Raw genomic sequence first — 27,126 nt, 5'->3', positions numbered from 1 at the left:
CATGATGACATACACCTGAGCCCAGGAGATTAAGGCTGCATTGAGCCATGATTGTACCAGTGTACTCTAGCCAGGGTGACAGAGTGAGATCCTGTCTCAAAAACAAACAAACAAACAAAAAAAGTGCTGTAAAAAAGAGAGGCTCTAGCCCTTTACCACTGAGGTGATATGCCCTGGCTATGCCTGTCATCAAATCCTTAAGCATATTGATGATGGCCATGAGAAACCATGCCCCAGACTGTATCTGTGCATACACAGAGTAAAAGCCCTGTTGCTATACTATAAAATGGCACTTGAAAATAATCTCTACAGTTATGTTTGAAAATTGGCGTACTTTTTTTTTTTTTTTTTTTTTTTTTTGAGACAGAGTCTTGCTCTGTCGCCCAGGCTGGAGTGCAGTGACCGGATCTCAGCTCACTGCAAGCTCCGCCTCCCGGTTTTACGCCATTCTCCTGCCTCAGCCTCCCAAGTAGCTGGGACTACAGGCACCCGCCACCTCGCCCAGCTAGTTTTTTGTATTTTTTTGGTAGAGACGGAGTTTCATCATGTTAGCCAGGCTGGTCTTGATCTCCTGACCTCGTGATCCGCCCGTCTTGGCCTCCCAAAGTGCTGGGATTACAGGCTTGAGCCACCGCGCCCGGCAGTATTTTTTTTTTTTTTGGAGACAGTGTCTCACTCTGTCGCTGAGGCTGTAGTGCAGTGGTGTGATCTTGGCTCACTGCAACCTCTGCCACCTGGGTTCAAGCGATTCTCCTGCCTCAGCCTCCTGAGTAGCTGGGATTACAGGCGTGTGCCACCATGCCCGGCTAATTTTTTGTATCTTTAATAGAGATGGGTTCCATCATCTTGGCTAGGCTGGTCTTGAACTCCTGACCTCGTGATCCACCCACCTCGGCCTCCCAAAGTGCTGGGATTAAAGGCGTGAACCACCGTGCCCGGCCGACATAGTATTTTTATTTATAATGTGGAAAAAAAAAAAAAAGAAAAAGAAAACAGATACTTCACTACAAATATTGAACCAAGTTAGAAATTTTTATGTAGCCAAACCACGACTTTAAGCTCTATTTACACTGATGGCGGCCAACTGAGATGCAGGCCACACCCGTGTGGCATGCAGCAAGCAGGACATGCAGGCAGCCTTCCTTGCTCACAAGGCTTTAGAGCAAGCGCACGGTCTTCCCAGTCACCGTCAGGAAGTCATCATCTGCCAGGGCACGCAGTGCTTCTTCAAACATATCTTTAGTGATTGCCTGTGGGGAAGAGAAAGAAAATAAATATTTTACATGTCAAGTCCCTCCTTTACCTGTTAGAGACACCATAATTTTAATGTTAAAGTACAACCCAGAATCTTTCTCTTTTTGGTGGCTGTACACATGCCTTATGCTCTAAATCAGCAGTGGAGTGGCCAGATGGTCCATATGGTAGACTTGGCATCTGTATAGTCCATGTTGTAACTATCAACTCTGCCCTCTCAGTGACAACATAGAGATGGAAAGTGGACCAGCACTGAAAGCCTGCATAGTTTTATTCACTAAACAACTCACCTTACTTACTTACAAAATAACACTCAAATATTTCATTCCTAAAACAAACTTATAACAACTATAAAAGGGGCAGAACAATTTTTTTTCTTTTGTTTTGAGATGGAGTTTTACTCTATTGCCCAGGCTGGAGTGCAGTGGCAGGATCTCAGCTTACTGCAACCTCTGCCTCCCGGGTTCAAGCAATCTTCCTGCCTCAGCCTCCTGAGTAGCTAGGATTTCAGGTGCTCATCACTGCACCCAGATAATTTTTGTATTTTTTTTTTTTTGAGACGGAGTCTTGCTCTGTCACCCAGGCTGGAGTGCAGTGGCGCAATCTCGGCTCACTGCAAGCTCCGCCTCCCGGGTTCACGCCATTCTCCTGCCTCAGCCTCCCGAGTAGCTGGGACTACAGGCGCCCACAACCGCGCCCGGCTAATTTTTTTCTATTTTTAGTAGAGACGGGGTTTCACCGTGGTCTCGATCTCCTGACCTTGTGATCCGCCCGCCTCGGCCTCCCAAAGTGCTGGGATTACAGGCGTGAGCCACCGCGCCCGGCTAATTTTTGTATTTTTAATAGAGACAGGGTTTTACCATATTGGTCAGGCTGGTTTCAAACTCCTGGCCTCAAGTGATCCGCCTAAGTCCCAAATGAGATTACAGGCATGAGCTACTGCACTCAGCCAAAAATTTTAATTGTGATTATTTCTTGATGATGGCTTATGGTTCATCTTCCTTTTCTTCATTCTTATCTGTATTTATTATTTAATAAATAAAGGAAAAAAACCCAAAAGCAATATTAAGGAAAAAGAGAAACTTCTATCAAACAAAAAATACATATAAACACTTACTATGTCAGATTGTCCCCGAATATCTTCAAAAAGTTGCTGGTATTTTAGAGCCGGTGTTTTGCCCTTAGATAAAATAAGCTTTTTCAATGCTTCAGCTAATTCTTCTTTCCGTTTACGAGAGGTGGCACTCATCCCTGATTTAAAAAGAAATCAATGAAAACATTTTTGCTATTATGAAATGAAATGTTTCAAATTCTCAAAAATATTCCTTTAGTAGTATCATCTAGAAAGGTAAGGGGACAGGGGCTGAGTACATTTGAAGGGAATGAGTTTTGAATTATTTGGAATTTTCTGTAAGCCACTAGCTGTCGCTTTCCGTGGAAACAGTATACACATCTGTGCAGCAAGCAGCTGCTGCTAAGAAACAAACAACTTCTCTAACAAAACTTCCCAGACCGTCGAAGAGACAGAATCTCCTTAAAACTATATCAAGATAAGATTAAAGGGCAACTTTCATCAGACTCTCAAAGGGGTCCCAATCCAAAAAAGGTTAAGAACTTCTGTTTCAAATGATTTAACTGTTAGCTTAAATCTGACATATGAACTACATACATATTGAAATAATTTTCAAAAGCTTTTCTGCTCCCTGAAAATAACGAACCTGTAGTAAGAATAGATATGTCCACGATGCCAGTCCGGGGATCAGTTGCAGACTGCTTTAGAGCTTCCCGATGGAGGCGTTTGGCTTCTTCCACATCAATGGCTTCAACTTTGTTAGACAATCTTACTTTAGCATGGGCTTCTGCTAAGCGGATTAATGACTCTAGCTGTCGAGGATATGCAGAAACCATTCCCCGGCTACTGCCAATCTTCCTCATGTCTACATAAGCCTATTGTAGGTAGAAAAACAAAAACAAACCTCCTTGGTGACAACAACTTTAGTTTTGTGGTTGAATTTTGAACACTTAGGCTTCCATTAAGTAAATGGAACTCAGATATGGTCCTGGGCCCTGGAGCTCATCAAGTGGTAGAGGCTACACAGACCACAGAAATCCCAGGTGAAGAAGTCAACGTTCAGCGTGCAGTGGTGGGTGAACATATTCCAACTGGGAGATGCTCAGGAAGAATACTTGGAGAGGGTGGCATCTAACGTAGCTCTGAAGAACAGAGATGGGCATGGCATGGCAGAGGAAAGCAATGTGGCATGTGGGGAAAGGAGCAGGCTGTGACGACTCATAGGGAGAATCAGGGTCTGTCTGTGACAAGTGCTCACATGGGGCACATAAGGACTGCTGGGAAAATGCTGCAAAGGTAAGTTGTATCAATTTCACATACAGATGACACAGTCTTATTTCTTCATGAACAACCCTCAAGACTATGACACACAAAAAAATTACATAATGTCTGTAACTTTCATCTTAGCATTTTTGGGAGCTCAGTTAGGATGTAAAGCTCATCAAAGCACCAGGAACTTTCTTAATATCACAATGCTCAAATAACCTAAATGTGCCATTGTGCACTTCAGTTCATGTACAAGGATGCTGAAAAACGAACCTAAAAGACTGCTCAATCTGTTTTTTACAAGCAAAAGGAAGCTTACAGAAACTGGATGACTTTTTCAGTTTCCAAATTACTATGCAGTATTGCCTCTATTTGAAACCAGGTCTTTGATCTTAAATTCACTATGCTTGTAAGTATTTAAACACATAAAGTGTGTGTACTACCTACATAAATGAACTATTTCCCCCTTTTGCAACATTTGGTAAAGTCAATTCTGTAATATGGGAGGAAACAATAAACAGTTATAAAAAATAGTATGTTATTCTTAGGCCAGGCATGGTGGCTCATGCCTGTAATCCTAACACTTTGGGAGGCAGAGGCTGGCGCATCACTTGAGGTCAGGAATTCAAGACCAGCCTGGCCAACATGGTGAAACTCCGTCTCTACTAAAAATACAAAAATTAGCCGGGAGTGGTGGTGGGCACCTGTAATCCTAGCTAGTAGGGAGGCTGAGGCAGGAGAATCGCTTGAACCCGGAAGCACAGGCCGTAGGCTGCAGTAAGCCAAGATCACGCTACTGCACTCCAGCCTGGGCAACAGAGTCAGGCTCCATCTCAAAAAAAGGAAGAAAACAGTATGTTATTCTTAACAAAATAATTAATATTTTAAAGGAGATGATTGGTCGATTACATTAATGCTGTGGGCTACAGGCACAGTAAGCCTTTTTTCAGCAGGGTTACCTCGATGAGAGCCTGGCTGGCTTCCTCACTTAGCCGCGGCATGATGGTGCTGTGTGCATAGGCAATGTAGTCCTTCAGCACCGCCATGTCCAGGAGCTCCTCCTCTGCCTGCTCCTCACTCTGGTAGTACAGTGAGACCAGGTGGTGAGCCAGACGCCTGTCATAGGCTTCGTCCTGAGGGTCCAGCATGAGGAAGATCAAATCAAACCTAAGAAAACAAAGTAAAAATACTGTTTTTCCAGTATCTTTTGAGACCGAGGTGGGTGGATCACCTGAGGTTGGTAGCTTGAGACCAGCTTGGCCAACACGGCGAAACCTTGTCTCTACTAAAAATACAAAAATTAGCCAGGAGTGGTGGCGCGTGCCTGTAATCCCAGCTACTCGGGAGGCTGAGGCAGGACAATTGCTTGAACCTGGGAGGCGAAGGCTGCGGTGAGCCAAGTTTGCGCCACTGCACTCCAGCCTGGCCAACAGAGGGAGACTCTGTCTCAAAAAAACAAAACAACAACAACAAAAAACTGTTTTCCTAGTTGAGACACCAATACACCTACAAACGACATACTAAAGACTGCTCAAGCACCACAGATGTGCAGTGAATGTGCATCCTGTGAGCACCCGCAGGGAGAAGCATCTTTGCCTGGCGTGGAAAGGGCCTTTGTGTCCATCCATTCACCTCACTCACCCTGTGCTGTCCCTAGCCCTTAGGTCAGCCCAGGGAACGGCTGGGGACCAATCAGCTGAGTCAAAGGAAGACTTCCCTTAGGGGAAGGTTTCTATGATTTTGACGATGGAAAGTTGTTGGGGTTTTTTTTTTTTTTTTTGAGACAGTCTCACTCTATAGCCCAAGCTAGAGTGAAGTGGTATGATTTCAGCTCACTGCAATCTCCACTCCCATTGGCTCATTTCTTGTGCCTCCTCAGCCTCCTGAGCAGCTGGGATTACAGGCATGTACCACCACACCTGGCTAATTTTTTGTATTTTAGTAGAGACGGGGTTTCATCAAGTTGCCCAGGGTGGCCTCAAAGCTCAGGCGCTCCAGCCACCTCAGCCTCCCAAAGTGCTGGGATTACAGGTGTGAGTCACTGTACCTGGCTGACAATGGAAAGATTTGAATGAAAACACATTCAACTGTTTTTTGGGGAAAAAAACTTTTGTAAAAAAAAAAAAAAAAAAAGCAAGTAATTAAAACCTAAAATCCATTTATGAAAAATGTCCAATATTTGTAGTGGGGCTGAGAGTGAAGATTATGTGATTGCACTTTAATAAATCTAACTTTTCAGAGCCTCATCTACGGTACAGAGTTGTTCTCTGTTGACTCTCAGCAGTGGCTTTAGGACTAAGGGTAGTGAGTGACAGCCATGTGAAAATGGCGTGGGAGGGAAACATCCCAACTGCTTCAAAATCAAATGAAAACACGCATCATCCTTGTCGTGAAAACTCTTGACCAACCAAATTTGAAACATCTTGATAAGAGTGAAGAGTTTCCATTAGCAGTTGCTGAATCTTAGTAGCTCCTTTTCAATCTCACCCTGAATATTCTACAAATGAACAAAATAAAAATCTGTTTTAATACCTTGATAATAAAGTATGAGGCAGCTGGATGTTTTCAATGGTTGTTTTTTTAGGATTCCACTGAGACTCAATGGGATTTGCTGCTGCCAGGACAGAGGTGCGTGCATTGAGCTGACAGATGATCCCAGCCTATCAGAGAAAACAGTGCGGTTAGAAGCCTCTCCCTGACGCTGGCAATTAACAAGTACCATCTTTGCCCGGCCACCTACTAAACCCATATTCCCTCTACAGCATTTCTATTGCCTGAGCCATGTTGCCTTTACTGACTTCAGCAGTTCACCTGGATAAGCCTTGTCCTCAGATTCATGACAAGGACTGAGTTTAGATGAATGCGTGCTATAACCACGTCTTTCTCAGGAAGCAGGCACCTTGCAAGAGCTTTAGGACAAATTCAAGGCTAGTACAGCAATAAAGACAAAACATGATATCCTGTTGAAGATATGTAGAGATTTAGCTGAAATATGATGTGAAAAGCACATATCAATCTCCCCAAGTTAGAACCAAGGTAGCACAGCACAGTTCCACATACGCTGTCTTTCAAGGGTCCACGTATTTTAAACATGTCCACATTCACAGTGGAGAAGGCAACTCACCTTTGCAATGGACAGAGTCTGCTGTTCCATGACTTCATGCAATACCGATCTTGTACTTTCATTCATCTTGTCGAACTCATCGATACAGCAGATGCCGTTGTCACTGAGGACAAGGGCACCTGTCTGCAGGACCAGCTGCCTTGTCTCAGGGTCTTTCATTACGTACGCAGTAAGGCCAACTGCACTGGAGCCCTTCCCAGAAGTGTACTGGCCCCTGGGGACGAGGTTGTACACGTACTGCAGCAGCTGGGACTTGCTGGTACCAGGGTCACCACACAGCAAGATGTTGATCTCAGCCCGAAATTTGCCCCTTCCAGTGTGACTAAAATCCTTCCTTGTCCCGCCAAAGAGCTGAAGCAAAATTCCCTAAATAATCAAACAGAGACATGTCTAAACATTCATTTTCTGCACAGTAACTGAGATGTAGTTTAAACTTTAGAGGTACTTTTCTCTCTATAAAGAACTACAATTCGGAAATCGCAGGAAGGTATAAAAAGGCTCCTGAAAGTGCTTGATATGCTCTAAGTTATCACTGACCAATTTATTCATCAGCACCCATCATTATGCCAGAATGATGGCCATGCAAGTCCCTCTCCCTATTCTGATACTGTGTGGCCTCTTCTGTTTAGAAACTTAAGTTTAGAGCAGAGATGAGGATAGACAATGCTATGACTCTCCTCAACCAATGGCAAGTCCGGTTGCCAGCACTTGCTCTAACAGGCCACAGCTTGCATCCTTTATGGCAAATGGCTTAAGTGGCGGAGTGGATGTTTATACTATTTGATTCTAAAGAACTGTAAATCCCAACCCCTAGTTTAAAATCCACTGTTACCTTCTTTATATCTTCATGTTCATAAATGCTTGGAGCCAAGGCTGAAGCAAGCCTCTCATAAATGTCTGGTTTCCTGGAAAGTTCCTTAAGCAATTCCACACGTTTCTCTGAAAAAAGTTTCTGTTCTGCTTCTTCATCAAGGCCATGCAGACGTTTTGCATCCGTTTTCCGATAATGAATGACATCAATGTGGGTTTTGTAGACAGACTTCACATTACTCACTCTTGGATTGATTCGAATAGGCACTGCTCGATAGATGCCTGAGGGCACAACCAGGAGATGCACTTTTACCTTCCCATATCTTCCTCCGAGTGGCTCAGCAACCAGCGTAGGCAACAGGTGCACTTCAGAGCGAGGCACCACACTGGGCTGGCCCTGGAAAGGTGAGCTCCACCATCTCTTAAATGACCCTCCCAAGCCCAGGACTCAGACCCACATTGCAAAGCTCCCGCCTACTGAGCAAGCGGGGAAACAGCAGCAGGAAACGGACAAGCTCGAAAGAACCCAGGTGGCTCATGTCTGTATTCCTAGAACTTTGGGAGACTGAGGCAGGCGGATTACCTGAGGTTAGGAGCTCGAGACCACCCTAATCAACATGGAGAACCCTGTCTCTATTAAAAATATAAAAATTAGCCAGGCGTGGTGGCACACGCCTTTAATCCCAGCTACTAAGGAGGCTGATGCAGGAGAATGGCTTGAACCTAGGAGGTGGAGGTTGCGGTGAGCCAAGATCCTGCCATTGGACTCCAGCCTGGGCAACAAGAGCGAAACTCTTCTCTCAAAAACAAAACAAAAAGAGAAAGAATCAAGGTTTCTGTAAATGACAGAGCCGAGGACGTGTTCACCTGGGCCCACTAGTCAGCAGTGCTCCAGGGCAACTGTAGCTACATGAGCACCTCCACGGGCATAGTCACCCTGAGGGTGAAATGGAGCTGCTGTGCTTCTGGCTCAATGCTGGGTTTGTGGTTGTATTTAATAAGCAGTATTTTTACTTCCCTAAGTTGAGTGTACAGAATCTGCTTAGCACTTACTTGACTTCAACAAAATGCTAAAATCCTCCAGCCATTAAAACTAGACTAGGTCCCACCCCCCGCCCACCACCCCTGACAAAAGCATGCAAATCATGCATTCTTCTGGAAGGCAGGCTCCCCACATACAGAAGTCTGATCTGATATTCGTCTTTTCTGGATTTCAAACCAGAAGCCTTTAACTCTAGGCTGATTCCTGCAGCTTTTGGAGAAAGTCCGGCCTTTCCCCCTTACAGCTATCTCAACACAATGGCACAGAGTCTTGCTCATTTAGTGGGTTGGTGTAATTCTTATTTAACACAACAAACCAGTTTACATGCATTCTTAGAATACACACTATTCTTCACTCCAATATAGGCTAGGGATGGACGACTATGTTTAAAGTGGCCCATGATGATTTATCTCACAGAGCAGCATTGATACTTATTTCATATCTACACAGCACTTTCCACAGCCCCTAGGCCCCAAATACTCTCACACATGTATCATCACATTAACTCCACTTTGTAGGTGAGGAAACTAAAATATTGGATTAAATACTTTATCAAAGGTTTCAGGGTAGCAGGACTGGAAATATGCACGTCACTCACTAAAGACTACGCATTATTTTAATTCTCAATGACTACAAGTACTTTTACAACAGAAGACTGCCAGTGACAACTGCGGGACTTCACACTGGGGAAGAAACAGGGTGAGCACTGCCTCACTGAAGACAAAGGCCGATGCGTGGTGTGCCCCAGGCTCTCCGCTCAGGAGCAGATTCAGGCACTCTGTGACCGTTGCCACCTTGCCCATCAATGAAGAACTGTGCTGCCATCAACACTCCCTTGCCGCCAACCAAAATCTATTGTGACTCTACAGATTCAAAAGGAAGACTGCCACACTCATGTGGTGCTGTGCAAAGAACACTCTCGTGGCAGCAAGAGAAGGAGTCCTGGGTCCTGATTTACCGTGGCATCTGAGCTACTGCTGTCTATGCATCCCTGAACCTCAGCTTCTATACATGGAAACAAGTCACTCTGACTCATTCTTCTCTGTAACAAACAAATGTTAACCCCTGGCTACACATTTGGGAAATAAGTAAAAATTACTTACAACTCCAGCATTGATAATACTTAGCTAATGGCATAACTCAAACTCTACCCATACCAGCCTATCTGAGGCTGCTGTCTCATGATGCCAACAGTACTGACTTGAGACACACATAGTTCCAGGATACTGAGATATCAAGAGGCGAGTGACCGCACAAACCATGAGTTCCAACATTCAAGTTTGAGAAGAACTGAACAATTTCATGACGCTGGGCAGTGGTACTCAGTTAAAAAGGTGGCAGATAAACTGGGGATATACCCCACAGTCTCAAAGACATGCAGTGACAACTGCAGGCAGAACTGGACCTGTGACTGAGTCCAATGACTCACTAAAGCACAGCATTGAAAACAAGACAGACATGCTAAAGTGCTGATGCAAACCTACACTCTTACCTGTAACATTCACTCTGTCCCCAGGCTGAACCTTGTCAACCAGATCATTGTGAGCAAATAGGATGACTGTATGTGGTGTCTGCCCTGCAGGCATGTCTTCTGGAGACTCTTGAAGCTTGATCTGAAGGGCAGCAAACAGAGAACATGTGGGCCACAAAGAGAGTGCAGGAGGACAAAAATCTGCATGTCTTTGTACTGCTTTCGCCATGTAAGGCTGCAGTGCATATCCCCGCATAAATGTTTGTCCATGTTTCTCATTAATGCTTTAGAAGTTACTTCTAGATCTCCTGGGTAGAGCAGCATACATTTTTTTTTTTTTTGAGATGGGGTTTCACTTATTGCCCAGGCTGGAGTGCAATGGTGCGATCTCAGCTCACCGCAACCTCCACCTCCCAGGTTCAAGTGATTCTCCTGCCTCAGCCTCCCGAGTAGCTGGGATTACAAGCGCATGCCACTATGCCCGGCTGCAACACACATTCTTAAGGCCCACTGTCGGGCATGCCTGCGCACCTCACAACCCTGCCTGCATCCACTCATCTAACAGGTATCTGTGGCGCACCCAGCTTGTGCTACAGCCCATCCTAGGTGTCAGGGACCCGATAGTGAACAATGTTCCCTGCCTCATGGAGTGGAAGGGGCAGATAATATACAGAAAAATGAGCACATAACATGTGACAGTGACAAATGCAGCAGACAGCAACAAAACAGGGGAAGGAATGTAGGGAGCTGTGGTGGGGGAAGCTGAGATGCTTTTCATAAAGCAGGGTCGAGGAAGGCCTTTCCAAACCAGGTACCCTCTGAGAGGCCTAAGGCTGCTGGGCTTTTCTCTAAGCCACTTTGGGGGCCTGCAGGATTCTGAGAATAGGAGGCCATATGCTCCTGGGGAACAAGGTGCCTGCCTTTCTGTCTCCAGCTCTGTCTCATGCAACATTAAAGAAACCATGCACACACTGTCACAGAAAAACTCAAATTCTGTCCTCCCACATCTTTACAGTTACAATCACAGTAAATAAGCAATTTTCTACCTTCCCCTCACTTATTTCTGTCATTTTAGTAACTTCATCTTACAATTTCACGAATAGAGAGAAAAAAGGGCAAACTTTTTTTTTCTTTTTGAGACAGTCTCACTGTTGCCCAGGCTGGAGTGCAGTGGTGCAATCTCAGCTCACGGCAAGCTCTGCCTCCTGGGTTCCTGCCATTCTCCTGCCTCAGCCTCCCGAGTAGCTGAGACTACAGGCGCCCGCCACCATGCCTGGCTAATTTTTTTGTATTTTTTTTTTTTTTAGTAGTGACAGGGTTTCACCGTTAGCCAGGATGGTCTCGATCTCCTGACCTTGTGATCCGCCCGCCTCGGCCACCCAAAGTGCTGGGATTACAGGCGTGAGCCACCAAGCCCAGCCGAAAAAGACCAAACTTCTTAGACAATAAAATTTGTGAAAAAATTTCAGAAAAATTCCTCCATCCTTTACCAATGGAAAAACCGCAGAACGACATTTAACTAAGTATTCTCATCTCAAATGTTTGAAGCATTTTAGGCCATGAAAATATGACGTCTCTAACAACAGACAGTACTACTGGCAACCGCACAGGGACAGTGCCCTGAAGCAGGGCCTTTGTGTGCTCTGCGTATTTAGCCCATAGGCCACTAATGAAACCCACAAGACCAGAGAGGGATGGATGCCATTCGGGAAGTGAGGCTCAGGGTCCGAGGGACAAGTTATAGTCGGCTTTTGAGGATACAGACAGGCAAAGCATAGCCTGGGGGGCCAGGGTGGCTGCGCACCATCTGCTTGTCAGAGAAGAGGGAGCGGTTGTGGATGAGTGCCATGCTGTGGGTGGTGTGGCAGCGCCCGCACACGCTGGGCTCCGCAATGCGGCCGCGGTCCATCTCCACCCGGGTCGTGTGGGCACACACTTGGCATTGGAAGAAGGCCTCCTGCATCTCGGGAATCAGCTGGGATGTCCTGATCACCATGCCGCTGATGGTGATGAGCTGATCAATGTCTGTGAGGGGAGAAGAGAGGTCAGCACACCTGATCTGAGGTGCAGAGGTCTAGGAATAGCTGGGATCACAGGCAGGTGCTGGGTGCCCACAAGTCTGCCTAGGGTGACCTTTCTGTGTCCAGTCGTCTGCAGGGTATGTCTTCAGGAGATTCTCAAGCCCAGCGAACCTCTGGCCCCTGTCCAGCAGGCATCCCTTGCTCCCTTCTTGTCTGACTACCCTCCTCCCTGCCTCCTGCCTCACTCACCCAGCCTCCTTTATGACACCCTGCTGTATCAGGAAAAAAGCCAGACAGCCTGGACTGAGACCCAACCCTAGCCTCTCTGTGCACATTTTGTGTCCTCTATAGAATGGGGTGGTATCAGGACCTACCCCAGAGCCAAGGACTGAATGTGACAGTGTACTTCAAGACTAGTAAGAGCACCTGGCAGAGGAAAAATTCCTCTATACTTTACAGTCATTACTATCCACATAGAACCCCTTAGATGGTCTGATCTTTCACTCTTGCTTGTTTCCTTTATTATTTGAACCTTTCCTGACAGACAACTTTTCCCCTTTGAAGGTCCCACTGCCCCCAACTAATTTCCCCTGCTGGTTTCAGATGAGCTGCCCTGTTCTGGCCTGTAGTTAGCCACTGCTAGCCATGAAGATCACCCTATCCTGCCACTGATTCATGAGACCTCTACAATTTTGCTGTTGTTGAGATGGGGTTTTAACCTGTTGCCCAGGCTGGAGTACAGTGGTGCAATTACGGCTCACCGTAGCTTCAAGCTGCCAGGCTCAAATAAGCCCATCACCTCAGCCTCCCAAAGTGGTAGGATTACATGCATGAGCCACTGTGCCTTGCTAATTTCTTCTTGGAGTCTCTTAAGTCACCCAAGTTGGTCTCAAACTCCTGGCCTCAAGTGATCCTCAAGTCTTTAAAATCTATTTTTTTTTTCTTTTTTTGAGACAGAGTCTCATTCTGTCACCCAGGCTGGAGTGCAATGGCACAACCTCGGCTCAGTGCAACCTCTGCCTCCCGGGTTCAAGTGATTCTCCTGCCTCAACCTCCCAAGAGTAGCTGGGACTATAGGCGTGTGCCACCATGCCCTGGTAATTTTTGTATTTTTAGTAAAGGGGTTTTGTCACGTTGGCCAGACTGGTCTGGAACTCTTGACCTCAGGTGATCTGCCTGCCTTGTTCTCCTGAAGTGCTGGGATTATAGGCGTGAGCCACCACGCCCAGCCAATAGTCAATCTCTTATATCAGAAACTTCAATTAAATTCAAAAAGTATATGGGGTTCACAAGTATACAGGATAACTGAATCTGTATTATTTTGACAATTTATAATCCATCACCTTGACTACCACCACCAATTACTTCTTTCATAGTTTCCTGATGAAACAAGGCTATTTTCATGTAAGGCATTTTCCTTCAACAAAAGTAATCCTATGAAAAATACATTACCTTCTGGATTCAGGTTTCTCATATTCTTAGTCTTCAATGCGTTGAATGGTCTTACTTGAATCTGATGTTCTAAGATTGAGTCAGGGTAACGGTCAAAGAAAATTTCATTGACAGCCATGTCAAAAGTTGGAATAACTTCCTGTAAAAATAAATATGAAGATGTATTTGTATTCATATCTCAGTGTTAAATACAATAAAGGCACGTCAGATTAGCAAAGTATAAAAACAAGACAACATGTCATGCCCCCAAAGTATTACCCTAAAGAATCATGCACGTGCTGTTTTCAAATTTAGGTATGCTGAACTATCTATCTCCGCATATTCTCAATTGGGTTAAATTTGATAATTTATATAAAAGTGCCTTTTTGATGTATACTGGCATATTTTATGCTTTCTATTAGAAGGGAAAAAAATTTTGACCTCACGCTTTCATTATTTTCCTTCTATAATGAAATGATACCAAAGTAAGTTATTTATTTATTTTTATTTTTTGAGGCAGAGTTTTGCTCTTGTTGCCCAGGCTGGAGTGCAATGGTATGATCTCGGCTTGCTGCAACCTCTGCCTCTGGGATTCAAGCAATTCTCCTGCCTCAGCATCCTGAGTAGCTGGGATTACAGGCATGTGCCACTACGCCTGGCTAATTTTGTGTTTTTAATAGAGATGGGGTTTCTCCATGTTGGTCAGGCTGGTCTTGAACTCCCAACCTCAGGTGATCCGCCTGCCTTGGCCTCCCAAAGTGCTGGGATCACAGGTATGAGCCACCGCACCCGGTGACACCAAAGTAAGTTAAATTATATTTATCCAAATTTGTTAACATATGGTTCCCATTTTACAGATGAGGAAACAGCTTTTGGTTGGTTAAGGAACCTGACTAAAGCTATGCAGCCAGTAATCAGCAAAATCAAGATTCAAAAACCAGGTCTGCTTGCCTCAAAGACCACACCCAGAGTCAACAGAGCTGATACTTCATGAATAAAAACTGACCTGAGGCCAAAAAGTTAAAGTCTACAGTACAATAAGTATATTCTTTTAAAGCGGCAGGAAGTATGCAATTCAGTTAAAGTATTTCCATTTAAGATAACTTACTTCATGAAACCCAAGAAGCTATAGTTGTTAGATTCATCATTTTTCTACATGAGAAACACTGCCCAGTAAACCATAACCTGTCATTGATAGTAATACAAATCCCACTTTCAGGAACATTAAAATGTGAAAAAAAAAAAAAAAAAAAGTTCATCTTAAAGGAGATGATCCTTTTTTTTTTGAGATGGAATTTCACTGTGTTGCCCAGGCTGGAGAGCAGTGGCGTCATCTCGGCTCACTGCACCTCCGCCTCCTCGGTTCAAGTGATTCTTCCGCTTCAGCCTCCCGAGTAGCTAGGACTACATGTGCGCACCACCATATGTGGCTAATTTTTGTATTTTTTAGTAGAGATGGGGTTTCACTTTGTTGGCCAGGCTGGTCTCGAACTCCCGACCTCAAGTGATCCATTTGCCTTAGCATCCTAAAGTGCTTGGATTACAGGTGTGAGCCACCACACCCATCCAAAGGAGATGATACATGGTTTTCTTAGTGTTTGTGCATACTATCTTCATTACCGAGGAATTTGTGTTATCTGGAAACATTCTTTCTGGACAGTTACTAAAATTCATCAAGGTCAAAGCTAAATTCTTACCTGTGGGTAAGAGATGAGTTGTCTGTACAAATTTTTGTCAAATGATTTGATGTGTTCACAGTTTACATTTAAAAATGGCTCACCAATTACATTAATCTACAAGATAAAAATGAACAAGTTATATTTTGCTAACTATTTTAAAACACACAACTTGAATTTAAAGAGTATCTGATTACCTCCCCAAGTCGTTGCATGTATAGAGGTTCGGTAATATCTATGCCAACATTTTCTTCTTCTTTAGCCAGAGGGTCAATAAATCGCTGAAGAAATCTCTTTAAGTGGAGAGAAAACATATCAGGCATATAGCATTTGGGAACAGGCAACTACTAAAAACACACAAAGTTAGGAGTATGTCTCTATCAAGAGACAGAAATAAATATTTTTCTTCCTTTTTCTTTTTTAAGATTTAATTTAGAGATGGAGTCTCACTATATTGGTCAGGCTGCTATCAAACTCCTGGCCTCAAGTGATCCTCCCACCTTGGCCTCCCAAAGTGCTGGGATTATAGGTGTGAGCCACCACAGGTGGCCCTTCTAGTCATTATGGTTACTTCGATATAGGTTATAAGCACGGTCTCCCAACATTTTCAGAGCTCAAAGTAATTTTAATACATATAGCTCACCTGAAAGTTTTCTTTGCATGTTGCCACATTTACATCTGTTCCCCAGATCACAAGTTTTTGGCCTAGAGACTGCTCACTTGCCACTATATCTTCTGCTGCTGCCTACACAGAAAAACATGACAGAACCATGAAAATGGAGTTACCCACATGATATCCGCCATAAGATGGTTTCAGGAGACTGCATACTCACCCCGTCAGACTGCAGATCCACTTGCAGGCCCTTCTGCGCAGAGCCCAAGTCAGGCCTCTGTCTCACAGGTGTGCCCCTAACACCACTTCTTGGGGTTCCCTCTACCCGAGAGCTGGGAGTGCCATATGTCAGTGGTGAACTAACATCAAAGTCAAGAGGGATAGCTATAAAAACAAAATTAGGAAATTCTGGTGGTATATCAAACCTGAAATTACAGCATGTTGTCTGTTGACCTATACCATCTAATCACACAGCAAACTTGAGTATTTATTGCAACCTGTGGTGGTTGAGATTCTGAGCACTATTAAATGTTCTATTAAGAAAAGCATCAAAGAACCTGCTTATTCTGCTCACTAAGCCCTAAAACAATTATTTTCGGCACTCTGTTCAGCTCCTCTGGTTCAGAATATGCTCACTCGTGCAGAGGGGATGCTTTAGGCATTATGACAACTGTAATAAAGACAGTAAACCTGAGCAGATAAAGCATCAGCTGTGTATCAAGCACAGCATAACCTAGATCTTCAGACACGCACCTGAAGAATGCATTTGGGGAGGGCTGGAAAATAACACGTCCTGCGCGACAGGGCTCTGTAGGTCCCCTCCAGGCGAGGTTGGCATCGGCTGCAACTCCCCCGTGGAGGTGGAATCCTCGCCTCTAGGTCTCTGAGAAGGAGATGACCTGGCATCCTCACTTCGAGCTTGTGTCACACAAAACAGAAAAGATGGCCATGAACTTTTAGGGCCGGTATTCCCGGATTTGTCTGTCCCTTGGGGCATTATGACTCACCACTGAACCAAACCAAACAGAGGCAAATGGGCAATCGAATTAAGCAGCACCCAGGCCACAGCCTGCTGTGGGTGTCTGTGCGCACCAGGTGGCAGCGCCCAGCCCGAGGCTGAGCGCCCGGGGCCCGCGCACCCACCCAGCGCTGCCAGTTGCGGCAAGAGAGTGCAGAAAGGGCGGCGCCGGGGGCTGTGGTGGGCCCGGCTCGGGGGACTCACACGTCTGGGCTGGGGTGGTTCTTCCACGCCGGCTGCCGCGGCGGCTCGGGGTCGACGCCGGGGACGACATGGCGCTCGGGGTACCTGCGCGACAAGGACAAGCTCGGGCCGGGCCTGCCTCCCGGCTTCCCTGCCCTGCTCCGCAGCGCGGACGATCCAGCCGGCTCCGCGCCACGCCCTCCCTGCCGACGCGCGGTTACCGGGGAAAGGCGGCCGCTTGCGGACGCTCGCAGGCTCCAGGTCCACCTGGCCAGTCGCGCTCCCAAACCACGGGACCCAGAGTTCCCGCCGGCGGCAAGGTCGTCTCCGCCCCTGGCGGGGCCTCACCAATCACAGCGACGCTCGTGCATGGCTCCGCCTCCGGGACGCGCCACTGCGCACCAGTAGGGGGGGACAGTGCTACTTCCTTCAGCACCCGCGCGCAAGCCAGAAGTAGGCCTCGCTCGGCACCCCTCTGTCTAGATAGTCTGACCTCCTGCTGGGCCGCGTTTTCGCGGGAAAAGTGGGTCTGACCGCACCAGTTCTCGGGGTGTGTTCCGTTAGCGTTGGCTAAGGAGCATGTGCTTCTTTATCCCTTAGGCGTTTTTGATTAATAAGGACATTAGAGATGCATTTGCCACTTAAAAATTTTTTTTATTAAAAAAATTAAGGACGGGAGGTGGCGGGGATGGTCTTATGTTGCCCCGGCAGGTCTCGAACTCCTGCAATCCTCCCGCCTCAGCTTCCTAAAGTGTTGGGACTGCAGGCGGGCGCCACCGCGCCCGACCGCGTTTGTCACTTTTTATCGAGGAACAAACTTGGAACTCTTGACCCAGGCCCTTCGCTTGTTTTATTTGCCTCTGATATCTATTTAGCCAAGTCCAACACCAAGTAGCCACCCAATCTACTTCCGCAGGTCAGACCGACGGATGGCGTTTCTCCTTAAGTTTCCATTTTGATTAGGGCCAAAGAGCCGAGCCTACAGGCCAGGCTTTCCCGCAGGGGTCCCCGGGAAAGTTCCTGCCGCCGCGCCCCGTAGCCCCGCCCCGGCGCGTAGGAGCATTTCCGGGTCCGGGCTGAGCGGGCGCACGCGCGGGAGTGGGACTCGGCGGCATGGCGGGCTCCGGAGCCGGTGTGCGTTGCTCCCTGCTGCGGCTGCAGGAGACCTTGTCCGCCGCGGACCGCTGCGGTGCTGCCCTGGCCGGTCATCAGCTGATCCGCGGCCTGGGGCAGGAATGCGTCCTGAGCAGCAGCCCCGCGGTTCTGGGTGGGTACCGGCCCGAGCTGGGCCGCGGGTGGGTCCTGGCTTCCCGAGTCGTTCTGGAGCCGGGCAGCCCGGCGCTTCTCTCTGTGTTTAGATGACGGTATTTTGAAGTACAGCGATTAGATTCTTCGGGGGGAATTTCTGTGCGTGTGTATAAAGTGATTTTTCATACTGCTTTTTACTCCCTAGTATTAGAAGAAAGATATTTTAAAGCCAAAGTTGGTGAAAACGACCCCTAATTTGGCAATCCTTGCTATACAGAGTGGGGGGGGAGGGCAAGAGAAATAATTTTTTTTTTTTTTTTGAGACGGCATCTGGCTCTGTCGCCCAGGCGGGAGTGCAGTGGCGCGATCTCGGCTGACTGCAACCCCCGCCTCCTGGGTTCAAGCTATTCTCCTGCCTCAGCCCCCCGAGTAGCTGGGATTACAGGCGCGCGCCACCACACCGGGCTAATTTTTTTGTGTTTTTAGTAGAGATGGGGTTTCACCGTGTTGGTCAGGCTGGTCTCGAACTCCTAACCTCATGATCCGCCCGCCTCGGCCTCCCAAATGCTGGGATTACAGACATGAGCCACTGGGGCCGGCCAAGAGAAAGTATTTTCTTTCACCTGAATCTCGCCTAATCCCACCAGTACCTTTTCGAAACCCCTATATTTACTGTTCCTACCTTGAGAAAAATTGAAGAAATACAATTGAAGTCATGTTCTTTTAACTCTTTAGCAATGCCTGGGTGCGAACTTTTTCCTCTCTGTGGTAAAAGTGCCTCTTTTTAGCACTTTAAATAATCGAATATTTCGTTGTGTAGAAACTCCCGTATTCCTTCTTTAAAACACGAGTGTGCAGACCTCTTGATGTTGTGCCCTATTAAAAGGTGAGATTTTCTTCCGGAGGGTCTAGGAGTGAATATGTTATAGGAATAACTTAAAACAGTTTAAACAAGATGTTGTATGTGGCACGGTGCAGTGGCTTATGCCTGTAATCCCAGCACTTTGGGAGGCTGTGGCAGGTGGATCACCTGAGGTCAGGAGTTCCAGACCAACCTGACCAGTATGGTGAAACCTTGTCTCTACTAAAAATACAAAAATTAGCTGGGCATGGTGGCGAGCGCCTATAGTCTCAGCTATTCGGGAGGCTGAGAGAGGAGAATGGCTTGAACCCAGGAGAGGGAGGTTGCAGTGAGCTGAGATTGTGCCACTGCACTCCAGACTGGGCAATGAAGCAAGACTCCGTCTCAAAAAAAAAAAAAAAAAGATGCTATATACATGAATTCTATATATTCTATTTGTTGTCAAGAATATGTTAACAATGGGGAAATATCAAACAAAAAACTAACATTGTGTGGTTACTTTCTCTTCTTAGGGTTTCAAATTTAGCATTCATTTTTGTTTGTTTAGTAACTTGTGTCTAAAGCACTTACAAGTTTACCTTACATTCATGACATACCTCCTTTCACTTGAGAGATTCCAGGGGAAGTGTATTAGTTCCTTATTGCTGCTGTAACAATTATCACAAGCTTAGTAATTTAAAACAGCACAGGTCTGTTACTCTTACAGTTCCCACTGTAAGGGGGATTCTGTGAGTCAGAATCCCACACAGGTCTCACCAAGCTAGAACCAAAGCACCACGCAGGGCTGCTTTCTTTCTGAAGGCTCTTGGGGAGGATCCATTGCCTTATTCATTCAGGTTATAGGATTGAGGTCCCTGACATTCCATACTTCTTGAAACTGTCCCCTTTCCTTGGATCACAGCTCCCTTCCCTTGGTCTTCAAGGCCAGCAACAGCATGTCAAGCAGAGGTTTGGAATCTCCTGCTTTCCCAACTTCCTGTCTCTCTGATCAACTCTTCTTCATCTCCTTACTTTAAAGGCCTGTATGATTACATTGGGCTCTCTGGATAATCCAGTATGATCTTCCCATTTTAAGGTCAGCTGATTAGCTACCTTAATTCCATCTGCAAGCTCAGTTTCTTTTTGCTATATACATTTTACATATTCACAAGATGTGACCCCAGGGATTGGGATGCAGGCATCTTTGGGGCCATTATTCTGCCTACTGCTTCCCTGTGGAACATTGTCTAGAATTTTCTGCTTTTTTTGTTTTAATATAGCAACCTTGGGTTAGTGTTTTATATTTATAAGGCTGCCTTGAAAACCATTCCATCCTTGGCCAGGCGCGGTGGCTCACACCTGTAATCCCAGCATTTTGGGAGGCCTAGGTGGGTGGATCACGAGGTCGGGAGATTGAGACCATCCTCGCTAACATAGTGAAACCCTGTCTCTACTAAAAATACAAAAAAATTAGCCAGAGTGGCGGGCACCTTTAGTCCCAGCTACTCAGGAGGCTAAGGCAGGAGAATGGCGTGAACCTGGGTGGCGGAGCTTGCAGTGAGCCAGAGTCACTGCACTCCAGCCTGGGCAACAGAGTGAGACTCGGTCTCAAAAAAAAGTGGTAATAAAAGAAAGAATCATTGCAACCCTTTTAGGAGTGATTTACATGATGCTCTTGGCACTCTCTTAACTTGCTTACTTATTTTTTTGAACAGCATTACAGACATCTTTAGTTTTTTCCAGAGATTTCGGTTTGCTTGTATTTGTCCGGAAGTCACTCAACAGTATTGAAGTAAGTTGACAATTTTCATTTTGCTTTTCTTGTATATTCCTGGAGTGACTCCTGTTACCCATATTTACAATATGTATCTCTTTCATTACAGTTTCGTGAATGTAGAGAAGAAATCCTAAAGTTTTTATGTATTTTCTTAGAAAAAATGGGCCAGAAGATCGCGCCTTACTGTGTTGAAATTAAGGTAAGAATTAAAAAAACATACCTTATTACATTATATATCAACATCTGTTTTAACTTATGGTGTAAGGAACTTGGATTTTTATTTTAAAGATAAAACATTTTCTTTTCTTATTGGGGAATTTGCTTATTTCTGCTTCATTGTGTTACAAATGAAGTGGGCTCTTCATTAGTTTTTTTTTTTTTTTTTTTTGAGATGGAGTTTTGCTCTTGTTGCCCATTAGTTATTTAGATTTAGTAAGCTAAGGCCTTTGTCAGAGAAACTACTTTGATAATTCCTTTCCTGAGGAGGTGGCAGTAGCACCTTGGGCTCCCTGGGGCCCTGACGGCTTCTTGATAACTTCACTGCAGCCGGGGCGACAAGAGCGAAATTCCATTTCAAAAAAATAATAATTTGTATTTGTATTTTTATTGTTTATTTATTTTTATTTTGTGAGACAGGGTTTTGCTCTGTCATCCAGGCTGGAGTGCAGTGGTGTGATCATGGCTCACTGCATCCTCCATCTCGTGGTCTCAGGTGATTCTCATACCTCAGCCTCCCAAGTTGCTGGGACCACAGGCATGTGCTACTATGCCCAGCTAATTTTTGTGGTTTTTTTTTTTTTTTTTTGTAGAGACAGGGTTTTGCCTTGTTGCCCAGGCTGGTCTCGAACTCCTGGGCTCAAGTGATCTTTCCGTCTCCACCTTCCAAATTGCTTACAGGCATGAACCACACTGTAATCCCCAAAGGGATTGCAGACACCAACCACGGAGTCTGGTGAATACTTTTTTCTTTTTTTGAGACGGAGTCTTGATCTGTCACCCAGGCTGAAGTGCAGTGGCACAATCTTGGCTCGCTGCCACCTCTGTCTCCCGAGTTCAAGCGATTCTCCTCCCTCAGCCTCCTGAGTAGCTGGGATTACAGGCGTGTGCCACCATGCCCGGCTAATTTTTATGTTTTTAGTAGAGACGGTTTCACCATGCTGGCCAGGCTGGTCTCGAACTCCTGACCTCAGGTGATCGCCTACCTCAGCCTCCCAAAGTTTTGGGATTATAGGCATGAGCCACCGCGCCCAGCCTAATGTTATATTTTCCACAGCTAAATACTGAATTTTGATATTGCTCCTCTTAAGAGACGTAGTTTCAGATATTGCTGAGTCTCAGTTTTTATATCTTATTGATGATTTTGGTTATTTTTTTTTTAAACCTAGAATACTTGTACCAGTGTTTATACAAAAGATAGAGCTGCTAAATGTAAAATTCCAGCCCTGGACCTTCTTATTAAGGTAATTATGTTTTTAAGTACGTGCATTTTATATTAAACGTATAACTTTTAAAAGAAAGTCAGAGTTTTGAGTTGTATTTTGGGTGATGTGTTTGGGGAAGGATAGGATCTAATCACACTGATGTATGGGTAATATGCACATTTTCCAACCATCACCTGACAGTACCCTGACTTTTTGTTCTCAGACTCTTCTGGGCAGTAAAAGAAGAATTCTGAGTTGTGAGCAGAATGAAATAGGAAAATGACTAAAGAATTTATTGCTCTTTCATTTATCACCCTTACTGCCTTTGGCAAAACCTAATGCTGTTAGGAATTGCTGAAAGATCACCTTGTATCTCTGAGGTTTTTCCTAAAATCTTAGCACTGGGAAAGAGTTCATATGTTTTTTTTTCTTTTTTTTTTTTGAGATAGAGTCTTGTTCTGTCATCCAGACTGGAGTGCAGTGGTGCAATCTCAGCTCACTGCAACTTCTGTCTTCCAGGTTCAAGCGATTCTCCTGCCTCAGCCTCCTGAGTAGCTGGGATTACAGGCATGTGCCACCATGCCTGGCTAATTTTTGTATTTTTAGTAGAGGCGGGATTTCACTATGTTGGTCACACTGGTTTTGAACTCCTGACCTTGTAATCTGCCTGCTTCGGCCTCCCAAAGTGCTGGGATTATAGGCGTGAGCCACCGTGTCCAGCAGGAATCGGTTGATATGTTGCAATTAAGTGGTTGTTGGGGTCACTGTGACCTGTTTCTGTTTTTTTTTTTTGGCATTTGTATTTTAGAATTCCTTTGTTTCTGGTTGGTCCTTGGTTTTGTAGGCTTCTGGGAGAAAGGTTCTAGTCATGTTGGTTTCTTGGGAAGGTAACAGTTAAGCCTAGAGTATTCTGCCTCTGGTGTTCTTACACCACCCATCTCAACCTCTAATTTCCAGATAAGCTGGGTGGATGTGAATCCTGAGAGACCAAGTGTAAATCCTTGAGACACACCTAATTCTGAACTTTTGCTGTGTGCAGAGGCACTGAGATAGAGGAATCCCTTTATTTCCCTCTTTAGAGAGAATGCTAATTTGTATTATTTTATTTTTCTTGATTCCCACACTACATTGATGTACTAATTTGTATTCTTTTAGTTACTTCAGACTTTTAGAAGTTCTAGACTCATGGATGAATTTAAAATTGGAGAATTATTTAGTAAATTCTATGGAGAACTTGCATTGAAAAAAAAAATACCAGATACAGGTGAGATGCATTTACATGTTATTTTCAAATAGTTTAGCAAATTAATATTAACAAATTATTAGCGTAAGACTTAGATTTTCTCTACCAAGGTCTTATATGTTTCACAGATGAATCCTTTTTGCTGAAAATAAACCAAAATGAAACCAAAAAACATGTGAAGACTTCCCTTCCTAAAAATGTTAATTTTTACAAAATTATTCCTTTAAATGGAAAACTCACATGTCAAATATGATTAATACATTTGCATAAAACTTAGGAAAAAATGCAGCCCTAAAAGCTTTATATTTTATATATCTTATTGTAAAATTAATTTTGAACTTCACATTATTTTATTTTCTTCATACGTTTTGGTTAGTATAACTTATTTAAATGTAGTTTGAGCCCTTGTCTAAAATTTTCTTTTCAGTTTTAGAAAAAGTATATGAGCTCCTGGGATTATTGGGTGAAGTTCATCCTAGTGAGATGATAAATAATGCAGAAAACCTGTTCCGCGCTTTTCTGGGTGAACTTAAGACCCAGGTATGATAAAATTTATGACATTCTGCTTCCGTAGACGTGGTTGTATTTTTTTCTTGTAATGACATTTTCTTAAATCTTTCCTTTTAGATGACATCAGCAGTAAGAGAGCCCAAACTACCTGTTTTGGCAGGATGTCTGAAGGGGTTGTCCTCACTTCTCTGCAACTTCACTAAGTCCATGGAAGAAGGTATTGCTTGGCTTCACTTGATTTTCTTTATTCAAAAACTAAGTCTAACCAGCAATGCCTGATTATTTCTTTGAACTCTTAAGCAATCCTGAATTCACATACAGTAGTGAGAAATAATATAGAGGGACCTGTGGGCCCTCCCCAGGACATCTTTCCCAACTACAGCACAACAGCATGGTGGGCGTTAACATTGATGTTGTCCGCTGAGCTTTGTTAGATCTCACCAGTTTAACATGCACACATTTGTGTAGGTGTATTTAGTTCTGTGCAGTTGTTTTACATTTTATTTTTTTTGAGACAGAATCTTGCTGTGTCGCCCAGACTGGAGTGTAGTGGTACTTTCTTGGCTCACTGCAACCTCTGCTTCCCAGGTTCAAACAGTTCTTCACTTCAGCCTCCTGAATAGCTGGGACTATAGGCATGCACCACCACGCCTGGCTAATTTTTTTTTTTTTTTTTTTTTGAGATGGAGTCTTGCTCTGTCGCCCAGGGTGGAGTGCAGTGGCTCCATCTCAGGTCACTGCAGCCTCTGCCTCCCAGATTCAAGTAATTCTCCTGCCTCAGCCTCCTGAGTACCTGGGATTACAGGCGCGCGCCACTAAACCGCTAATTTTTTTTGTATTTCTGGTAGAGATGGGGTTTCACCATGTTGGCCAGGCTGGTTTCGAACTCCTGACCTCAAGTGATCTGCCCACCTTGGTCTCCCAAAATGCTGGGATTACAGGCGTGAGCCACCACGCCTGGCCTAATTTTTGTATTTTTAGTAGAGATGGAGTTTCATCATGTTGGCCAGGCTGTTCTCAAACTCATGGGCTCTAGTGATCCACCTGCCTCGGCTTCCCAAAGTTCTGGAATTACAGGCGTGAGCCATTGCACCCGGCCCTTTAAAAATTTTTTTTTTTTTTTTTTTTTTTTTAAATAATTGAGACAGGGTATCACTATGTTGCCCAGGCTGGTCTTGAACTCCTGGGCTCAAGTAATCTGCCCGCCTTGGTCTCCTAAAGTGCTGGAATTATAGGCATGAGCCACCACACCCAGCGAGTTCTGTGTAATTCTGTCACGTGTATGTGCCATTGTAGTCAAGATATTGAACAGGTTGATTAGCACAAGGGTCCCGTGTGCTACTGACTTAGTTAGAGCCATAGTTAACCTCTTCCCCCATCTTGGCCCCCTAATAACGGCTCATCTGTCTCCGTCTGTGGTTTCGTCATTTCAAAAAGTTACACAGATGAACTCATGGTATGTAGCTTTTTCTGTGTTGCTTATTTCACTTAGGCTAGTGTCTTTCAGGTTCGTCCATATCCTGATGTGTCAGCATTGTCTTCTTTTCAAAGGCTGAATCATATTCCTGTGTGTATTCACTGCATTTTGTTGATTCATTCATCCATGTATGGACACTTGGTTTGCCTCTACTTAGTGGTTATTCTCAGTAGTAGTGCCATGATCATTGTACAGAAATCTGTTGGCAGTCCCTGCTTTGGATTCTTTTGGGTATATACTTAGAATTATGATTGTTGGATTGTATGGTAACCTTAGTTTTAAATTTTCTGAGGAATCGTCATACTGTTTTTCACAGTGGCTGCAGCATTTTACATTCCCACCAGCAGTGCACAAGGGTTGCAGCTTCTCCACATCCTTACTGACTTCTCATTTTCTGTTTTTTTTGGTAGTGGACATCCTAATGCCTAATGGTTATGAAGGGATGTCTCGTGGTTTTGATTTGCATTTCCCTGATGATGAATAATGTTGGTTGCGCATCTTTTCATGTACTTACTCGCCATTTGTGTGTCTTTGGAGAAATGTCTATTCAGATCTTTTGCCCATTTTTTAGGTTAATTGGTTTGTTTGACTTTTTGTTGAGTTGTAGATACCATTTTCTTCTTTCTTTTTTTTTTTTTTTTTTTTGTTGGAGACAGGGTCTTGCTCTCTCACCCAGGCTGGAGTGCAATGGCTCAAACGTGGCCCAGTGCAGCCTCAACTTCTTGGGCTCGAGGAATCCTCCCACATTAGCCTCCCAAGTAGCTAGGACCAAAGGTGTACACCTAATATTAAAAAATTTTTTGTAGAGTCAAGGTTTTGCCATGTTGCCCAGGCTGGTTTCTAGCTCCTGGGCTCAAGTAATCCTCCTGCCTTGGCTCCCCAAAGTACTAGGATTACAGGCGTGAGCCACTATGCCTAGTTAGATACCAGTTTCTTACCAGATATATGATATATATTTGCAAATATTTTCTCCCTCCCTTTTTCTTTTCTTTCTTTTTTTTTTTTTTGAGACAGGGTCTCACTCTGTTGCCCAGGCTGGAGTGCAGTGATGCGAACATGGCTCTCTGCATGCCTCCACCTCCTGGGCTCAAGTGATCCTCCTACCTCAGCCTCCCAAGTAGCTGGGACCACGGGCATATGCCACCACAGATGACTAATTTTTGTACTTTTTGAAGGGACATGGTTTCCCCATGTTGCCCAGGCTGGTCTCCAACCAAGAGATCTGCCCACCTTGGCCTCCCAAAGTGCTGGGATTACAAGTGTGAGCCACTGCACCTGGCCCTTCTCTCATTTTTTGCGTTACATTTTCATGGTGTTGATTATGTCTTTTGGTACACAAAAATCCCTTATTTTGCTGAAGTTCAGTTTTTTCATTTTTTAAATTTTTTTAAGAGATGGGGTCTCCCCAGGCTGGAGTACAGTGGCTACTCACAGATACAATCATGGCTCACTGCAGTCTTGAACTCCTGGCTCAAGCAGTTCTCCCACCTCAGCCTCAAGAATAGCTGAGACTATAGGCACCACCATGCCTGGCTCCTTTTATATTTTGCAGAGACAGTCTCGCTGTGTTGCCCAGGCTGGTATTGAACTCCTCCCATCAAGTGATCCTCCCACCTCAGCCTCCAAAG

The 27,126-nt window shown here is 44.9% G+C and overlaps 2 protein-coding genes across 5 annotated transcripts in view; one reads left to right on the top strand and one right to left on the bottom strand.

Moving 5' to 3' along the window:
- Positions 1-1,013: 1,013 nt before the first annotated feature.
- Positions 1,014-17,314, bottom strand: MCM4 (minichromosome maintenance complex component 4). Its single transcript, NM_001266203.2, is given in 17 exon segments — positions 1,014-1,250; positions 2,372-2,505; positions 2,973-3,201; positions 4,552-4,759; positions 6,125-6,252; positions 6,717-7,082; positions 7,549-7,808; positions 10,061-10,181; positions 11,844-12,064; positions 13,513-13,651; positions 15,189-15,284; positions 15,365-15,460; positions 15,811-15,912; positions 16,001-16,164; positions 16,534-16,698; positions 17,003-17,086; positions 17,203-17,314. Coding segments are annotated over 16 exon segments (2,592 nt in total). The 5' UTR covers positions 17,073-17,086; positions 17,203-17,314; the 3' UTR covers positions 1,014-1,157.
- Positions 17,315-18,078: 764 nt separating this feature from the next.
- The window catches only part of PRKDC (protein kinase, DNA-activated, catalytic subunit), a 189,868-nt gene continuing 180,820 nt past the window's right edge, over positions 18,079-27,126 (top strand). For all 4 annotated transcript variants that reach the window (XM_015145330.3, XM_015145328.3, XM_015145329.3 and 1 more), the window contains exons 1-7: positions 18,079-18,248; positions 20,786-20,862; positions 20,954-21,046; positions 22,233-22,307; positions 23,424-23,532; positions 23,939-24,051; positions 24,139-24,238. In XM_015145330.3, the coding sequence (XP_015000816.2) occupies positions 18,095-18,248; positions 20,786-20,862; positions 20,954-21,046; positions 22,233-22,307; positions 23,424-23,532; positions 23,939-24,051; positions 24,139-24,238 (721 nt within the window). In that variant the 5' untranslated portion in view covers positions 18,079-18,094. The remainder of the gene's footprint in view (positions 18,249-20,785; positions 20,863-20,953; positions 21,047-22,232; positions 22,308-23,423; positions 23,533-23,938; positions 24,052-24,138; positions 24,239-27,126) is intronic.

Source organism: Macaca mulatta, chromosome 8 (assembly GCF_049350105.2).
Source record: "Macaca mulatta isolate MMU2019108-1 chromosome 8, T2T-MMU8v2.0, whole genome shotgun sequence".
NCBI lineage: Eukaryota > Metazoa > Chordata > Mammalia > Primates > Cercopithecidae > Macaca > Macaca mulatta.
This window is presented reverse-complemented; position numbering and strand designations above follow the sequence as displayed.